The sequence below is a fragment of the Lycorma delicatula genome, chromosome 1, assembly GCF_047948215.1.
Source record: "Lycorma delicatula isolate Av1 chromosome 1, ASM4794821v1, whole genome shotgun sequence".
NCBI lineage: Eukaryota > Metazoa > Arthropoda > Insecta > Hemiptera > Fulgoridae > Lycorma > Lycorma delicatula.
Window position 1 is genome coordinate 75,980,142 of NC_134455.1, and position 20,972 is coordinate 76,001,113.

Sequence of the window (20,972 nt, forward strand, 5' to 3'; positions counted from 1 at the left end):
TACTTTAATCATAAGATAACCTCAAAGAGAGTAATCTCATGTAAAGAGATGGGACTGTATATGAAATGCTTGCTTGTATATGAAAATCTTAATAGTTAAGAAATGATTTTCAAATAACTGTCATAAATGTTGATAATTAATTTAATATGATTTAAATCAATTTCACAGCAGTGCAATTCTAGAGCAGGAAAGTTCCTAACTGAGAAGTCTGATCAGAAAAGAGATCACTTTGAGTGCTTACCTATCAATTTCAAAGACAAAAAGATTCATGACTTCAAAACTAATTGCACCATATTAAATAGTAATATGAGGAAAGAGAATGATATGAATTCCCTGGTAATTGAAATCAAACCATAATGAAAACTTTTTTAAGTTCACTGGGCTAAATTTCTGAGTTAAGAACCATTTTATCAGTCAAGTTAAAGAGGTTCAATAAATATCATGCAATTTTCTTAGTTACAGTAGTCATTAAACTCTTGTACTACTAACATTTTATGCTTGTGCAGAATTCTTAAACTGCATGATAAACCAAGAGTAGTAGCATACTTTCGGCTTGAGTACAGAAGGCTTCTTACATTACTTATTCATGCCTCAAAGTTTAATAGCATTCTCACAATATGTACACCTTTTGGTGACCTCTTTTTCACTGCAAAATATCCACAAATGATTATATTCCGCTTGAATGTTACCATGATGCTTGGAAAATTCAAATTATTAACACACTAATTACTAAGTCACTCCAACCGAATTACTATCTTTAAAAAAGTTTCCATCAAAAACACATAATATTCATCATCCACTGATAAAATCTCACTGAAAATCAACTCATTGCTATCTTTAATTAAATGATTTCATAAAAAGCTCAATGGCACAAACCAATGAGTTCACTTTTCATCTACGTGCCAGCACAACAATACATTGCATTTAATAAGTTGTAAGGTATACAAAATTATCATGTCTCACATGCGTGCATAAGAATTACCATCTATGTATACAAAAATTTGATAAACTAAAAAAATGTAGTTTTTCTGCAATTACTCGATAATTAATTTAGTTACAGACTTTGTTGGAATCTTAAAACATTCATTACATCAGGCCACAGCAGATTAAATTGTCTTTAACCAACACCACTTCTTAAGTTAAATTCTAAGGAGAAATTAGTGAAACATTCAAAATCAGAACAGGACCTACAAGGAGATGGTTTATCTTAAACAGTCTTCAACGTTGTCCTAGACAAAATTATGAAGGAAATCTGTTGAAAACTAATGTTGTTGAAAATTATTTAACTTGAAAAGTACGGGATGTTACACCAAACAAATCAAAGAACTTCAAAAACTTAAAATTAATAACAAATACTGCTTAAATAGAGAAGAATATAGAAAATACATCAACAAAATTACAACAGTTCTTGTGGGAGATAAGAAAAAACTCGCTGGCAACAAATGGATTGAAAAAGAAAGCACTTGAGTCTCAAAGAATGAAAGACTTGAAAAAGGAAGGAAGAGAAGAACAGAGTCAAAAGGAAATGATATTTGCGTGATATTTGAGTCTTGTACAGATTCAGGGTGACCATCCCTGAGACATGTGGTTAATTGAGTCCCAACCACCAAAGTACACCGGTATCCACTGTCTAGTATTCAAATCCATATCAAAGCAACTAACCTTTACTAAGATTTGAACCTCAGAACTTTTGACTTTGAAGATGTGCAATTAATAAGAAAAAAAATTTTTTTATATAAGTTATTAAGTTAATAAGTTATTCACAAAATTTAATTTGCTTTATTATAATTAAATTTATTTATATTTTAAAATATTGATAATCATAAGAGAGCAAGTCAAAAAGAAAAGTGAAATTAAAAAAAAATCAATATATTTATTTGTACTTGCATAAATGATACATGCATTATTTTTCAACATAAACCCCTCCTACGTCTATGCACTTAGTCCATCTTTTAATAAGTTTTTGAATTCCTTCCTGGAAGAAAGTTTTTGATCTGGTGTGCAGAAAAGTTTTCACTGCTTCTATGGCCTCATTATCAGATTGATAATGTTTCCCTTGTTTTAATAGGCTAATAAGATGAAAATCAATTGGAGCCAGGTTTAGACTGTATGGAGGGTGTGGTCCAGCAGCTCAAAACTGAAATCTTGAAGGCAAAGGGCTGTTTTTTTGGCCTATGAGGTCGAGCATTATCCTAAAGCAAAATCACGCCTTTAGAAACTTCCAATGCATTCAATGAATAATCTTTGCTGGTTTCGCCCCTTTTAAACTGAGGAAACGTATCACTGCTCGGATTTCTTCCTGGGTGCAATCAGACAAACGAGCACTCATTTTAAACAGACTTTTAAACACCATCACAAATAGCTAACAATGAAACAATACTTTCAATGAAGAGTTGTTAGAGGTTATGAATTATAGCAGAACAATCATTGTTGCCATACATGTGATTGGGAGGGAAAACAAAATTTCCTTTTACTTTTTGACTTACCCTCATATAATACTGATGCCAGTTTTTGTAATGGATTTGGGATATCCTAATATACTTCTAATCTTATACTGAATAAATTATTTCTGAAAATTAATGTATAAAAAAAATTTTGAATTGATATACATTTTGCTAATCTGCAAAAGTAGATTAATTATAATTTTATTTATTTTTATGCATACATACATATCCATTTAAACTTGCCAATCTCTGAGGTAGAGTGTGCATCTTGGCTTTTCATCCAGAGGTCACGGGTTCAAATTCTGGTCAGGCATGGCAAAAACTTTATTAATCTAGATATTTAAAATATAATGCACATGATTTTTAAAACAAGTTATTAGAAACGGTTGCTTGAAATTAAAAAGTAAAAACTTATAGTGAAAATTAGTACTGATTCACTGTTATTTATTTTTGGGCCTTTTAATTGCCCCCATATTTCCTTTCTTTGACTGGAATGCCTCCTTGGGGTTACACTAAGATACAGCATTCAAATTTCCAATTTCTCATGAGTAAAGTTTTTGGTAGTACCGAAAAACTCAAAAATTATGCAACAAATACACTACACTGTGAAGAACAGTTAAAATCCTGATATATATATAGTAGTAGCAGTAATAATTATAAAATTCTTAAAATAGTACCTATAACATCGATCTGTTAAAGGTGTTATAACAAGGCGAGGAGTGTTGCCTAGGTATTCATATCCATATTCTAACGTTGTAGTAATCATAGAAACAAAGATACAATTGTCTTTTGAATAATAACGCAGCTGACTGATCCAATTGAAATCCATAGAAGATGAGATCTTCAGAGCAGTCAGATTTTTTACAACATCTCTTGCTAAATAACATACAAACATAATAGTCAAAAATTACTAAAATAACAACTTTTAATGTAATTTTCTTACTTCTGTTAAAATATTGGTTATCCAATTAGCCAGTACATTACTATTGATAGTATGAGATTTTTAATTGGTGCTAATGTAATTAGTTATCTTATAGGTTGGTTTAATTCCCCTGCAATACAATTATGTTACTGTCAGTTTGCAGATTTATCATTTATAATAACGAATGTTTTTTTTATATCAATAGAACTTTTGATAAAGAGAGCTGTCATTTGTTTTGTTTAGTCATTTCAGATCAGTGAGCATTGGCAAATGATCATGGAAAAACTGACGCCGTAAAAATGTTTACAGATTGTGAAATAATAATTCCAAAATCAATGTTCTGTTTATGAATTGTATAAAGCAGTTCGTACTTTTTATAGTGCACATAATCGTCCATCAAAGCAACTTATTCGTTGAACTATTGATAAATTTTGAAAAACATTTACTGTACTCAATGAAAAACCAACAGCAAGACAAAGCTACACATACAAATGAAAATATCAGTGCTGTCAGTAATAATGTTAAAGAAGATCTGAATATGTCTTTTCGTCGCTGTTCTCAACATCTTGGACTTTGTCCATTCACTACATGGAAAATTTTACATGAAAATATTAGTTTACACCCATACAAGATGCAATTGGTGCATGAACTGAAGCTGCAAGATCATAATAAGCATATTTTTTTGTGAATGGTGCCTAAATCAATTATAAACTGATTACAAAGTTCATTTCTGATTAAATGGTTACATTAATAATTACAATTACCATACATGGAGTAAGACCAATCCTCAAGAAATTTACGAGTCTCCAATGCATCCTGAAAAAATCCTGAATTATAGTGTGGGTTACATGCTGGAGGCTTCGGGTCCTCATTTCTTTAAAAATGAGACTGGAGCGCATGTTACTGTCAATGGTGTTTATTACAAATGATCAGAGATTATTTGTTTCCAAATTTACATGACATCGACCTGCAACAGTTTTGATTTCGGCAGGATGGTGCCACACGTCATACTGCTACCAAAACAATCGATTTATTGAAATAACAATTTAGTGATAAAATTATTTTACGAAATGGTCCAGTGATTTTGACTCCAAGATCATGTGATATAACGTCAGTGGATTACTTTCTTTGGAGATATGTGAAGTCTCTGGTTTATGCTTAAAACTAGCAATAATTTATGCTTTGGAAGCAAAGATAACTCGTGTTATCAACAAAATACATCCCCAATTACTTGAAAATGGTTGAAAATTGGACTGATCAAATCCGGTTCATCAAAGCTAGTAGTGGTGAACATAAACTGAAAATTATTTTCAAAATTTACATGTCAAAAAGTTATCTTTCAGATAAAAACAAAATTGGCTTAAAACTTAACCTTTTTGTGTGTTTTAATTCAATTCGAAGTTCTATCACTCTAAAAAACACTCATTACATGAATTTAATGATTAATAACAGAAGAATAAGGTATTAAAATATATTACAAGCATGGCATAAGTCTTGTTAGAAATAATGATACAATTATTTTAAGTACAACACTGTCAAGAAAGAATATTTTTTTTACTTAATAAATAAATTAAAAAATTATGGGACAATATTAAAAAGATGAGGGTCCAAAAACTACCATGACTGAAGAAAATAAGAAAACTAAGCTTCCTCTGACACAATCTCAAGTAAAATAATCTGGAGATTAACTTTTCAGATTATAATTTACAATAAATAAAATATAATATCAATCAAAAAAAAAAAATTATTTTCATTGAAAAATCTACAAAAATGCATTGTATAATGTTCTTGTACTTTAACATGTATATAAAACAGTCATTATAGTTGATTATAGAATTAATTATTTTTAGTAAAATATTTTACTTTATGAAAAATTATCTTTTTTAAATTTTTCATTTTAGAATGAGGAATTTTCTTATATTAAAAACATACTTCCTTATTGGAGCTCACACATTATTCCTTCCATCTTCACCTTCTTAGTGATTCTTCTACAACTGTTGTTTTTTGTTATTGTTGAAGCAAGTGCCTCATAAATATCTTGTTCTGTGAGTTCAACTGCAAAAATAATGTTTTTGTCTATTGCCATCCAGTTTTTGTAATCTTCTATCGTTAAATCCATGAACAAAATATTTTCTTCTGACAGTTCTGTTATGAATTCTTTTAAAATCTACTTTGAAGCAACTTCATACAATGACTTTTATCACTTGATTGCAAGATATTACTAAAAGATAAATAGTACTTTTTTAATCCAATTCATTTAGTGATAGTATTCACAAGAAGAAACAATACTTTAATTATTCCATTCAGTTTGCTTATGATGATGTGTGCCACACAGTTGTTATAAGGAATAATAATGCTATGGTTCAACTGGTTATCTGACTTAATTATCCAATTATTCAAAATTTCTGTGATCATTCAAGCATTGATGTTTGCATGGAATTCCACAGACAGCTTACTGGCAAATTTAAAACAAGATGGGCACTTTGATTTCCCATTAACCACAAGTTTTTCTTTATCTCTATTCATGTTAATACAGCTCAAAATAGTTAAATGTTCTTTAAACATTATGTAAATCTTTTGCATCTTAATTTTTGAAAATGTAAATTCTGTTAGATGCAAAATTCAAAATTTAATTCAGAAACACTGATATCAAACACAACATTAAACTATAACAAAACTCGCACTTTGTGCAATAAATTAAACACAAATATATATTGAATAAATCACAGTACAAGACTGACAAAGATGTGAAGGAGAATACAAGAATTCTGTTGACTACACACGATATGAGTCATTCTTATATTGATAAATATGGACATACCTGATAAAAATGTGTTTCCATTATCATTCACCTTATTAAAATAAAATAAGTAAACACTGTAGTAAAATCTGTTAAATAAATCAAGTCTATATATACTAAATCCATTAAATATATAGTGTCCCATATAAAACGCAACCCATCAATCACTCATCCATGAAATTTCAAAAGTCAAGCTTATTCCCCTACTCGTTACTGAAATGGACTCGTCCAACATCTGAACATTGTGGCGACGCAGTAGAACACTACCGATAGTAACAACAATGCAATCATAATGTTCAGTGTATTGCTAGAGACAAGATGGTGTTTTCGCTAGATGGACGTGTTTTCATTGTTGAGCCGTACTTCAGTACGAAATCAGTGGTTGCAGTGCAAGATTTGTTTCGCCAAAGTACGCAGATAAACCAGCTCCTAATAAAACATCAGTATTAAGGTTAGTCGCAAAATTTAGAGAGACTAGTTCTGTTAATAACAAGGAACACAAAAGATCTGCGTCAGTGTTGAATACAGATACAGTCACTGAAATCATAGACTGATTACTCACCTCGCCAAATAAATCGATCAGACGTTTGTCTGCTGAAATTAATTTGTCTAAATCAACTGTTCATCGGGCGACCAAGCAATTACAATTACGACCTTATCGCATTCAAACGGTTCATCAACTTCTTGAGCCCGACAAAGAAAAACTGCTACAATATTGTCAATGGTTCCGTCGATTTCTGCGTGAGGGAATTAATGTTATGGATTCGTTATTTTTCACAGATGAAGCATGGTTTCATTTGGATGGCTATGTAAACAGCCAAAACAGTAGAATTTGGAGTGCTGAAAATCCCCACATTTATCACGAAAAACAATTACACCCGCAGAAGTTGGGCATGTGGTGCGTGATATCGCGAAAGAAAATAATTGGTCCTATTTTTTTCGAATACACCATTAATGCAGAACGATATCAAGATATTTTATTTCAGTTCATTGCACTCTTGGAAGAGGAAGACAGACACTGCTGGCTACAACATGACGGTGCGACATCGCACTACGCAGGTTCAACTTCTAATTTTGTTGAGGAATTCTCTGGTAATTGTGTTATCGGTCGAGGCTTGTGGCCACCAAGATCTCAAAATTTGACTGCGGCGGATTTTTTTCTATGGGGTTACCCCAAAGAAAAAGCCTACAGCAACAAACCATGAACACTTGAAAGTCAATATTGAACAAGCTTTATTAAATATCCAGCCACAAACTTTGAAAAAAGTTGCTAGAAACGCTGTAAAAAGAATTGAAGCTTGTATTCAAGAAGATGGCGGCCACTTCCAACATTTATTCTAAATGTAAGGTAATGGATGGTAATAATAAAAATTACATTTACATTTACAAATGCCTTTTTATTATTTCAATACCTACCAATATAAGGCTGGGTTACGTTTTATATGGGACATCCTGTATTTGCTGAATAAATAAATAGTTATAAAAATAAAGAGTTTGGAAATTATAACAATAGCTGAACAGTCGATTACAATAAGTAACTTATCCATAACATATCTACCATGATGCTTTAGGTCAGAATTTCAATAAATTGATAATATTAACTAAATGATAAACATTATAGTTTTCTTCATTTGGTTAACTTTGTTACAATAAGCAGCCTCAATCGCATCAGATGAAATTATATTATATTGATGATGAAATTAACAATCAGATGAAACTAAATTATATTCATAACCCAGTTAAATAAGATCCTCAACATTCTTCAGTTCTTTTTATTCATATTTAACAGGGAAAAAATTTAAAAAGGCCTGAAATAATGAAGTTCTCTAATTCTTGTTTAAAATAAAATAATTTTATTCATTTTAATACCTGTACATGAGAATGATCCTTAATCATTCTGTTTATTGACCACCATTTTGTTATAGGGTTTTAATTAAAACCTGGAAATCTAATAATATAACTAGCTACAGGTGTACTTATTACATGAATAATAGACCCAGTTGCCTATGAGCTTCAAATAAAAAAAAAATTGGTATACAGCCGCTTCAAAATATCATATGATTGAATCAATCAAAACTAAAGCAGTTTATAGATTACTAGCAGACCCAGCAATGCTTTGCAACTGCTAGATTTAAGTATATGTCTAGATTAAATGAACACAATTGAAAGTTTGATAAAACATTAAAAAAATGAACATTACGGAACTAAACAAAATTCCTTTTCTTCCTTTTCCTTTTTTCCCCTTTTACCCATTTTAATTTTTACCATATTCCCTTTTCCTCCCCTTTCCCTTTTCTTCCAAATTCCTCTTATTTCCCCTTTCCACTTACTCTTCCACATTTCCTTTTTCTCCCTTCTCGTTTTCATTTCATTTCCCCTTTTCCCCTTTTTATTTTTTCCCTTTTCCCCCTTTTTCCTTGTACATTTTTCAATTTCCCTTTTCTGATTTTTCCCTTTCTCCCTTTTTCCCTGCGCGTAAATCAGTCCAGTAATTTTTTAGTTTACAATGGACACACATATTAGAAACACTGAAATGGAATTGTAAAATATTTAGTATAGGATGTGTTGCTCTTATGTCAACAGATAGCACTGTTTATAAAAAAAAAAAAAACATGTTTTTACCTGTCACGTGTGACATCTTAGCTATATAAATAGTAGGTATATAAAAATATATGCGTATTCAGATGCAAAATTGTGACAAAATTTCAAAGCAATCAGTGAAGAAGTTTCGGAGATTTAAGATTTTGAGCCAACGAACATTTACAGTTTTATTTATATAGATAATAACAACCATTAAACACTTAAAATTTAATAATGTTACATGCTTATATTACTCACTTTATCTTTTAACTGATGCTCTTCCTGAAACCAAACTAAACATCTAGTATACCTTTCACCACTCTGTGTGAAAGTGTTTAAAAGTTCTAAGACATTCTGAGATTAAGGATAATCTCCTCCGATATTACCAATTTTGTTTTCTTCTTAAATGTACTTGAGTGATTAATCTAACTAAATATTTATTAAAGTAGACTTAATATAAATATAATTATATTTATATAATATAAATTAATATAAATATAAACATAAATTAATATATACAACAAATCACTGTACCATGTACATCAATGACAATTAATGCGCATATAGTAATACGAGATCCTCGACTCAATCTGCTACGTACAAGTTCAACCATTCCACCAATTTGTTTATTACATATTTTAAGGTAATCCTTTATAACAGAAAAATATATATATAAAAAGAACAAACAATTTTTAATTATCTTATATAAAAAAAATACATATAATTTTTTTATTTTAATTTCTATAATATGAAAACCACCTATCGTGATTTTTTGATGAAAAAAATTAAAGTAAAACTCACATTACCTCAATATTCTGTACTAGGTGGTTTATACAGTATAATTAAAAATATAATTTAACAGTAGACAGGAATAATATGAATCTTAAAAATATTAATTTCAGTAAAACAGTTTTTTATTATACAAATACTTAACCTCAAAATGAATCTGTGACAAACTTCCATTAAGTCACTTGTAAGATAATTCCTTGTTTCATTATAAAATACTATTCTAAAATAAAATTTTCAGTTAGATTTAGAACAATGAAATCATTAAACACAATAGCACATTATAACCCTAGACAATTTTTAACACTACAGTTTGGGCTACATCCAGAATATATTAAGTCTACATTAAAATTATAAAAAAAAGAAGGTATTCTGAAATAAAACATACTGTATATGAAAAGGAATTCCATCAATGTGTTTGAACTGACTTGATAAATATCAGTAGGAGACAAATTAATCAGCTAATCCGTTTGCTATTAATAACTGCAATTCCATGCTGGCCCATGTACTAATATCAATCTCTTACACCGCATTTACAAAAAAGGAATATCAGGGTTTAAATTCATTATATCTCTTGGATGAGGTATACGCCATTGATTTAAGACTAAATTCAAAGAACAAAAAAGAAATTTTAGTTGCGCGCTTGGCTGCAGGTAGATTGCCTATCTTTTTGCTAGTCACCAGCAAAGATGATGTCTCCTGAATAAAAAAGCCTTCAGTGTTTTGCAGTTTATTATATGTAAATCAGTAGTTATAATTCAACATGTGTTCTGTAAAAAGTTTAATTGTCATCCTCTAAGTGACCATAACATTCATATTTGATAGCATAATTAGTTTAAAACAATTGGATGTCTTTGTAAAGGAAACAGTACAGGACGACCAAGATTGAAGAAAATGTTGAGCTTACCCGGGAGTCTTCCTGTGTAGTCCTAAAAAATATATTAGGAAATCCAGCTGCAAACTAACAATGCCAGCAATAACAGTGTGGAATGTTTTAAGGAAACACTTAATATGGTGAGAATAGAGGTTGTGGAATAAGTTCAAATTTCAACTTCACAAGAGCCTCGGTGGTTGCACACAATGTACATGACGAGTATCATTGTACTGCAGAATTATCATCTCTGTGGATTGTCAAATACAACAGACGTCTCCCAAGGTGTTCTACGCATTGCACAAAATTTACAGTTGACCCAGCTTCCAAGTAGCTGGTAACAAACACAAGTTTAGAATTTCAGAACATTGTGAAGAAAATATTTTGCAGAGGGTAGTGTTTTGAATTTTGATTGTAGCGAATCACACTTCACTATGGTTTGCCACAATAAAATTCCATGTTCTGCCATTTTTCTTCTGGCTCGTAATGATGCATCCAAGTTTCATTTCCCATCACAATATTGAAAAGAAAACCATCTCCTTCACCAAATAACATTTTAAGAATCTGTTCACAACATTCCTTTCATTGTTCTTTGTTCATTTCTGTGAGTTTGTATAATACCCACCACAAAAGATTTTATGGCAGTCCAGTTGTGCAATAAAGTGCTCTACTCATTCATTCAATATAATAATCTAGGTTGATCTGATTGTTGTGTGATCAAATTGTAATTCTGAATCAATTCATCCACTTTCCTATTGGTGCTTCCTGTCAGTTATAGAAACTGCTCGACCACTGAAAGGTTCATTCTCAAGATTTGCTTTACCATCTTCTGATTCCTGAAATTTTATTGTCCATCTACTCACAGTACTTTGATCTACAGTTTCATCACCATAAATGGTTTCAGACAAGAATGAATGTCACACCTTTCACTTTTTTCACTGTAAATAATTCAATCACTGCACGTTGTTTTAGACACATTGACATACTCAATTTCATAACAATGGTGACTGAAAGAAAAGAGAGAGCATGGGTCAACAAGTTTTGGAATGTTAATAGCAGAATGGCAGTGATTGATCTTCTTACATTCCAGTGAGCATTAAGTTTCAGTCCTCCCTTATACTATAGAGTCATATGTTAAAATTTATAATATAAAAAACTTGTAAATCCACTAATCTCATAAAAAAGTATATTGATTAAAAAAGTAATGTAACATAAAAACTTACAGGAAGTTTTCCTTCTGTAATAGATTCTGTAACTTCAGCAGTCCAGTGCACTGAACTAGCACAGAGTATAACCATACCAGGCCATTCAAGAACCCACTGAGACCTGGGAACATTACTGTAAGCGCACACTGCCCCAATACAAACATCTCGTATTGATGCAATCATTAATTCTTCCACTTGTGATAGCCATTTCTCTACCAATCCCTATGCAAAAAAAAAAACTAATGTAAATGCAACAAAATAATGTTTCATCCAAATTAATGTAATTTATTTTATTCAAAATTTTACAAAAGTTTATACCATAAAAATAAAGCCCTGGAAATCCCTACACATACCATTTGCACAATCATATATTTACAATTGGTTTTACAAATAAATACTTTATAAATATTGAAATATAATTGCACATTATACTTTCAGTTTTTGCTATGTGAAGTAACAGTATATTATTATGTGAGAATAACACTTCAAATTATGTAACTGTTATGTTTTTTAAGTGAAATAATTTTAGTTTTAAGAAAGAATATTGTAAAAACTGAAAATAAAATAATTTATCAAATCCCAGTTTCTTTATTAAATCTCCTTTAACACAACTAGTTCAAGTAAACCAGTGTAAGTGTCTGTATTTGTACATGTATAATTGAATATATTATAAATAAATACATAGTTGGTTTCATAGTGTTACTAGATTAGATAATGGGCATATATTAAAATTTCTGTGGATCCATCAGGACTACTGTGCAGTGTCCATTATGTTACTATATATTTATTTTGTCTATTTTAATCCTGTGTTTTTACATGGCAAAATTAATAATTTAATTGACACTATTGTTATAATTTTTTTTTGTTGCTTTTTTATACTGGTGTCGTCTATTGTGCATAAAATATAATATACTATGAATATAAAATATTTAACGCACAAAATCAATCATTTTTACTAAGCAGTTTATTCTAAGAATTTTAGAAACATTTGTTTGTAATAATCAAAAATATTATTTTAAAAACATAAAAATAATAGCTTTTACAAACTAATACAAGTTTATTACAATAATTTTTTATAACAGTTCAGTGCTCACATCCAACATTTCATTTCAGTCAATGTATCCCCTTGAATACTAATATATTCCAATCAATTTATTTATTTATCTATTCTAGTTAAGATCAAGTAAAACACTAAATGCATATATCTCAGTACAATTCACAATCAATTATAGTTGGAACTTAAAAGATCCACTGTCTTTAAGGTGTGTTTTAAATGTAAATCAAATAATGTGATATACATTGTATATTCTCCATTTCTGTCCTAAGCTGTACCTCCATCTCCTTGTAGTTTCCAATCTTCACCTCATCTACTAACATTAAAGGCAGGTCTGCCAGCGTGTGACGAGGCGGACATCGTCACCATGGTAGATCTTGCCCGCTGTAGAAAGAAAGCCTTCCCTAGTGTTATGCCTCCTCTGAATGGCATGATTAGGGTGGGGAAGCTCAAGAAGGTTAAAGTTTGTCGTGGATGATGAAGCCGAGTGCTTACAAAATTGTGTACTCATGGTAGATACTGATGGTAGTGATAAGGAGGTCATGGAGCTTTTAATGGACGGCCTGGAGAAGGCAAGAACGCAATTGGGGGATGTACTCCCTGATAGTAATGTCATTATCAGAAACAAGGTACTGATTCCACTAAGGAAGTGGCTTGAAAGAGAAGGGAGGAGTGGTAACACACAGTTTGCTCTATACACCTGCAGTGATGTAGGGAGTGCCCAGACACCTAAAGGCAAGGAGTCCACACACCATGTGCGGACTGTGGTAGTCTCTTCAAAGGGTAGGGGATACGCTGACATACTTAAACAGGTGAAAAACGAAACGGCAATCATGGAGGGTGTGGAATTTCTCTCAATGAGAAAAGGGCCAAGAGATATACTAGAAATAAAGGTCAATGAAAAGAAGGAGGCTTTAGGTGAAGTGAGAGTAAGGATACAGGATAAGGTAGGGGAGGTCAAGGTCACTACCAAGGTGAAAGCTTCCAAACTAGCCACCATCAAGATTAGGGATATCTGTGCTGACAAAGACCACAAAGAGGTCGTTGAGGTAATAATAGTGGCCAACAAAGCCAAGAGTTCACCAGTTATTATAGCGAGGAGATCCGCATACGGGGAAACCTGGAACGTCGTAGTGAAACTGGAGGAGGTGGCGGCACGGAACCTCTGTAGACAGAAGAGAGAGAAAGAACCTCTGTAGAGAGAAGAGAGAGGAATGGAAAGAGGAGTTGAAATGCTTCAAATGTTGAGGAAATGGGCTTGTGGTTGCCAAGTGCAAAGGCCCAAACCGCAAGAGCCTTTGTTTCAATCGCAGGATGGATGGGTACTTGACCAAGAATTGCAGTGGACCTAGTAAGTGTCTGGCCTGTGGAGGAGAAGGGCATGGAACCGGTGGCAAGTTGTGCCCATTTGCTATTGAGGAGGGTAAGGAAGGAAGGAATTAAATATGAAATTCCTCCAAATTAATGTTTAACAGAAGTGTCTCGACACACGGCATGATGCTAAAGGTGGTGGGAGACAAAGAGGTGGATGCTCATCAGCGAGCCATACCCCAGGAAGATTCGTGATGGCTGGGCTCCGACATCCATGGCAACAGCATGGTAGGTGAAGTGTCAGAGTCCCTGTCGTTAGCAGTTGTTGTGGGCGGGGGTTTTGTGTATGTGGAACTGGAAGACTTCATTTTTACAGTTGCTACATATCCCCTAATGTGCCACTGTACCAGTTTGAGGTCTTCCTGGATGAGCTGACGGACTCTATTTCCAGAGTGCAAAAGAGGGTTATCGTCACTGGAGACTTGCATAGAGCGTGGTCTGGGGCTGCCGTGCTACAGACATCCAGGGTATGAGGCTAATCGAGCCCATGGATCTCTGCAGCTTGTGCCTTAACCGAGGGAACGCTGCCACTTTTGTTAGAGGGGATTATGGCAGCGTACGCGATGTCACGTTTGCGTCAGTGGATCTCCTCAGCTTCATCGACAGATGGGAGGTACTGGAAGAGGAGTCTGTGATCGATCACAGATTTATCTTCTTCCAGATACTGTTGCCCGACCCTGTGCAGGAAGTTATGTAAACGCGGTGGAGGCCCACTTAGCTGGAGCTGGAGCGGATAAAGGAAGTTCTGAAGAGGGAGGTGGTGGATACAGAGATCCTTTCCTTCGAGGATTCGTGTAGTCTCCTGAGCAAGGCGTGCGCAGAGGTGAAACCTGTAGTTGGGAACACCAGGCGGAGGAGGGTCTATTGATGGAACCCAGAAGTGGCAGCTAGAAGAGCTGACTGCATCTGGGCTATGAGGAGGTACGTTAGGGATGGTCGAAGGAATGGCAGGAGGCAGACAAGAGGCTCTGGATGTTCTTCGTAGTGCAAAGAAAGCCTTCAGAGACGCGATCCTGAAGTCCAAGAAGCAGAAGTGGAAGGAGTTGTGTCTGCAATTGGACAGGGACCCTTGGGGAGACGCCTACCGTATTGTGATTAGTAAGTTTGGTAGGTCTCTTTCCATTCTGCCGGCCGGGCTCCTGAGGAAAGTGGTAGAGGAGCTATTCACGGTCAGTGAGACTGCAACCAGATTAGTTTGTTGCAGATGACATCAGGCGTTTCACTGTGGATGAGGTAGTCTGTGGCGGGTAGGTTCATTGGTGGTAAGAGCCTGGGGCCTGATGAGGTACCAGTAGAGAAGATAAAGGTACTTGTGATCATAGCACCTTGGCTGGTGGAGAAACGAGACTAGGTGAAATCTGTTGGCTTGCTGACAAAGTAGATGGGAGGGTTCCCAAAAAGGTCAATGGACAAGAAGGCTGATGCCTACCATGCAAAACAGGGTGGATAGAGAGGGTTGGGGGAGTTGGACTTTTATCTCACCCAGTTCTTTAGGGGCAGGGGTATTTTAACTCCTATCTGTTCAAGAGAAACACCCGTGGGTGCGTGTATTGCTTGGCAGCAGTTGATTCTTTCGAACACACATTTTTTGTGTGCCCTAGATGGGAGCTTCTGAGAATGCAGGTAGTCCAAGAAGTGGGTCCCATCTCCCCGGACAGTATCGGAGAGAAAATGCTAAGAAGTGAGACGTCCTGGGCTGTCATGGCTACGTTTATCAGGGCATTCTTGAAAAAAAAATGAGGAGGAGGCACAGTTTTATCCATAATTACCAATAAGGTTGATGGTAATAGAAATATGTTGAATCGCAGACTGCTATTGAAGTCGCGATACAATGACATGTTACTAGTTTTGTGATTTCACTTTTATGACTATACGATTGCGTTATAATTATATGTGTTGTGACCATATTATTAAATATATTTTATGTGATCTCACCAATGTTTCATGATAGATTAGATTAGGTTAGTGATTCTATTTGATTATACAAGTTTAAATGAATTTATTGAACTTTTGTCTGTTTATTGGATGGACATTCTGTTTTATTAGAAATATTATATAATCATTGTTAGGTTAGGTATATGTTTAGGCTAGGCTTATATTATAAAGGCGAGGAGTCGTGGATTCTCATTGCGGATTTTATATATAAAAAATAAATAAATAATAATAAAATAAAATGGAAGAAAAAAAAAAGTAGGATGATCTTAATTGAAAGATCGTTGTTGCTTTGTTCCTATTTCAAATCCTGGCTCTGTTCGTGGCATTTTATTTCCTTTGAAGGAATAAGATTATTAGATTTTTCAGTTGTGATTCTTTCATGTGTTATATTATTTTACTTGATTATACGAGTTGTAACAATATTATTATCAAATATAGGTTATGTGTTCTCACGAATGTATCGTGTTAGGTTAAGTTCGTGATTCTATTTCATTAATGTAGTGATAATTTCATCGTACATGCTTTGTGTTAATTTATCGATACTTTGTCTGTGTTATTGGATGTAACCTACCTTGCTATGTATATTAAATTAATAGTCTTAGGTTAGGTTTATATTGTAAGGATGAGGTGTTTATACTTTAAGGTAGTAAGTAAGTTTAACTTGTAAGAATGGTTTTTGCCTTGTTGGCATATTTTCGTGACATGATCCCCACGTTCTTCATGTTTTCGAGTAGTGTATTCCGGGTTTTTCCGTAAGAAATATGATAACTAGGTTGTAAGAAAATTATTTGCCTTATTGGCTTGTTTTCACGTTGTGTTCGCCTTTCGCATTGAAGGTGTTCGCCTTTCCACCCAGGTTTATGGTAAGATTGTTGCATGCCTTGCTGGCTGGTTGTCGTGCCATGCACACAAAATATTATTGCCTTCATAATATTTTACAACAGGTTATAAGTGTATTATGATGGTCTGGAGCATTCGAGACATGTTGGTATGAGTGAGCTCGTAAGGGGGCCTACACGTCTCAAAGTAATGCCACCAGTTGTTTCCAGGATGCGTAGGGTTACTCCAAAGGGGGTGGTTTTAGTCGGTAGTCTGTTGATGGGGGTTGGATTAGATCACCAGCAGGAATCCGACACTTGGTGCGTAAATGCATTTCCACCTCCACCCCAAAAAAATAAAAAGGCATATGAAAAACATACATGGGCAACTTTTATAAAATCAATCACTTGAATTGTTGACATTTAGATAAACAAAGAAAAACCTGATGTGGACATCACATGACTTCCTTGTATGTCTATTAAATTACATATACATATTTTTTATAATCAGAAGTTAATAATTACACTCACTGGTCAACAAGATAATTGTCTCATGAGTACCAATAGGTGTACTTAATTCATTTATCCTGTTTTAAAATATTTATTTGGAATTTCTCTATCCCCCACATTTTTTTTATTTTAATTTTTTTTAAATATTTTAAAACTTTTTTTTGTCAATTTTTCCATTGTCAAGTAAAAGCTCTATGAGCATTGTAAATATGACTGAGCCAAATGAGCTTCCAAAGGGAAGTGTTGCTACTGTTGTGCAGGTTCAGATATGCACAGACATGTACAAACAGGATTTAGTGTAGCACACATTCATCAGAACAACACCAGTTGTGAGGTAGTAGTGAACCAATAAACACGTCATTGTGAGTGCTTTGTGTGTCTGAATTATTGGGCATTACATATTTACAAATTTATTTCTTTTAATTAGTTGTTAGTTACAAAACGCCTATTAAGTTAAAATCATCCTAACAACAATTTTTGTATGTGGTGAAGTGATGCTCAAGTCCCAAAGGTGAAGAAACCTTACACCATAAGTAAAAAAATCCCTTTCGGCATGCTGGAGGTAGATTTCACCAGTGCTAAGTAGGGGATAAAAAAGATTTCCATCTTAAAAGTTAAGAAAAACTTCAAATTTACTCAATAAAATGGTTTCATGTGAAATAAGTTTTACATGTTTAGGATACGACAAGCCCCATTTTCTTACAATTCTAACAACATTTTGGTTATCCCTTGCAGAAAGGATTGGTCATATCAAAAATTGTTTCAGACAAAAGTTTTAGGTAATGTTTAGAGGACTAATGTCCACTTTAAAATGATTCGATACTGTGCCTGTTAAAGGAGGTATGATTTTTTTGTCTTTAAAACCCCATTTTTTCCACCCCCAGGACCAGTAGTTGGTGATATAAAAAAATTTTACTTACATAAGCTTTAGGCCCTTATCCAAAGAATAGTAGGAACTTTAAATGAATCTGATATTTTACTTATTAAGAACATATTTTACTTGTTTTTCGAAAAAAAAAAACCCCATTTCTACCCTATGGTCCAATTTTGGCCATTAACAACAGAGATTTTCGGTTGAGTTATTTTTAAGGAACAATTTGAAAGTGACTGGTGCAAAATTACAGCAGTTATCGTATCCACAAGAAAGTGAAATATATATGTATAAATGTATATATAAACTTTTGAGCTGACAGTGGATTTGGGGTCTGGGGGAAGTGAAATGCGAAGATATCTCAGAATTTTCCATAAGACAAAATTGTGATACCCATTACAATAGGTAGCTTTCTCATCATAGCTACCTAAAAGTGTTATTGTATACCTAAAAGTATATAACTTTATTCTGGTGTAAAGTCAGGACCAAACAAAGGTCTGGTTCACATATCTGTTGTTTATCATGTTTTAGGCTTCCCACTGCACGGAAAAATGGCACACACCACATGCCATTTGCTATCCCTATGATTTGGAGGAACCCAAAGATCACTCTTCTGACTGTTATTTCTGCTTAACAAACATTAATAGGATTACATCAAAATCAAAAAATACAGTGGTGTACCCTAATTTGCAATCTGCAACGAGACCAGTTCCACACTGTGAAGAATTGCCCATACCAAAGACTTCAGAACATGTGACATTACATGAACAGAGCTCAGGGTATGATGCAAGTAAGGAAGAAAAAGAAACAGATTCTGGATGATACAACTTTTGAACAAAGCAATTCATCTGAGCCTCATTTACTGACTCAAGAAAATCTTAATGATCTCATTAAGGAAAGGAATATTTTTGTGTCCACAAATACGATAACTAATGCATGATGAGAAGTTTTGAGGAACTATTTAATCCACTGGAGAAAGCAGCTTGGCAAGCATTCAAAAATGTTACTCAGAGTTTTTTGGGAAATCAAAAGGTGGAAAGTTACCGTGATATTGTCAACAATCTTATAATATCTTATAAAAATTTGGGTTGTAATATGTCCTTAAAAGTACACTTCCTGCACTTGCACCTAGATTTCTTCCCAGAAAATCTTGGTGCAGTGAGCAATGAGCACAGGGAACACTTTCATCAGGAGATTTCAACTATGGGAAAGAGGTATCAAGACAAATGGAGTTCTAATATGCTCGCCAATTATTGTTGAACCATCAAGAGGGTTCAACAGTTCAAAAATCTGTTTACAAACGGAAGTTAACAATCATAAATAAACCAATATATTTAAATTAAAAAAAACCGATGTGCCTTCCGCTTGTACAATCCAAATATTTCAAAAATTAAAATTTTATTTGATTATAACTCTGGAACCAATGAAAATAAGTACCACTTAGAGCTGATTCCTACAGTTTAGAGAAAAATCAAAAATCCAGATTTTTTTGGACTTTGAATTCTTTTTGGGCACTTTTGGTCCAGTCGATTGGAATCAAAAGGGGAAGTGCACATCTAAGTGTTACAAAAGTCCTAATTCCAAAATTTAACATTCTATGGCTAATCGTTTTTGAGTTATGCGAGATACATATGTATGTATGTGTGTATATACATATTATATATACAGATGTCATGCTGAAACTAGTGAAAATGGATTCAGGGATGGTCAAATGGATATTTCCATTGAAATCTGAAAACCAAAATCTTTTGAGATCACAATACTTCCTTTACTTTGTACAAGGAAGTAAAAATATATCCTTAATGCAATAAAAAAGAAGAGATTAAAAATATATCACAAATAGTTTGAAGAAAATGCATTCTGACAAAACCTTGGAAAAGGTTTTATTTTTACTAAAGTCATGCACGAAAACAAAATTTAGTGATTTTAAGAACCAAATTAAATTCGAAAAAATTCCAATATTGAAAAATTATTCTGATTCAGTATAGTTAGTACAAATAATCATAATATCTGAATGGTCAATATACATTTTACAAAAATAAATTTCATGTAAATGATCATAACCCATACCTTAGCATCTGCAGGAATTATTGTACCACTTAAAGGAACTATTTCATCTTCTGCAGATATCATTCCAACAATTTCTTGATCAGCTGTAAATTCAAGCTTTGCAATCCCTTCAAAACATTTCTTCAAATGAGGTTGTACTCGTAGTGGATCCTTTGTTTCAGATAAGATTTCCAGTAATTCATCATTTGAAAGAAAGAAAAATCTGGAATAAAGTTTAACAGTATTACGTCAAAGAACCCTCCTATATATAATCTACAAGGTCACCAAAATAAAGGCTGTTGCTAATCTCTATATGTATAAAAATCATTATCATCTCTGTCACTATGTTTCACAACTCTTTCCTCATTTTGGCCATTTTTAGATTAAAAAAAAATTTTGACAAGGTAATTTTTTATGCATATATTATTGATTCTGGTATCTTTAATGTATATATAAGTTATAAAAGAACAATCATAATTTATGATTTCAAATGAAATTTGAAATCACTTAATATTGATCCATTCTAATATTTTTTTAAAAATATGGAAATGGAATTATAAATGAATTCTTTATGTAAGAAGATAAATATATCCTCTAGTAAAATTTTAACAGTGAATAAGAACACATGACTTAGCAGGCATGTGTTTTCTTTCCCGTGACAGAGCGTAATGATGTCTTTAACAAAAAATATTCTGTCACAACTGAAGTTTAATCGTTGAGAAATTGTGATTCAATTTCTAATGAGTATGTCACTTT

At 33.1% G+C, this 20,972-nt stretch overlaps 1 protein-coding gene across 1 annotated transcript in view; it reads right to left on the bottom strand.

Moving 5' to 3' along the window:
* Dnah3 (dynein heavy chain 3, axonemal) overlaps nucleotides 1-20,972 on the bottom strand; it is a 257,006-nt gene that overhangs the window by 216,042 nt on the left and 19,992 nt on the right. The window contains exons 6-9 of the mRNA XM_075354669.1: nucleotides 20,238-20,439; nucleotides 11,627-11,830; nucleotides 9,281-9,395; nucleotides 3,122-3,320 (exon numbers count right to left, since the gene is read on the bottom strand). Of these exons, the coding sequence (XP_075210784.1) occupies nucleotides 3,122-3,320; nucleotides 9,281-9,395; nucleotides 11,627-11,830; nucleotides 20,238-20,439 (720 nt within the window). The remainder of the gene's footprint in view (nucleotides 1-3,121; nucleotides 3,321-9,280; nucleotides 9,396-11,626; nucleotides 11,831-20,237; nucleotides 20,440-20,972) is intronic.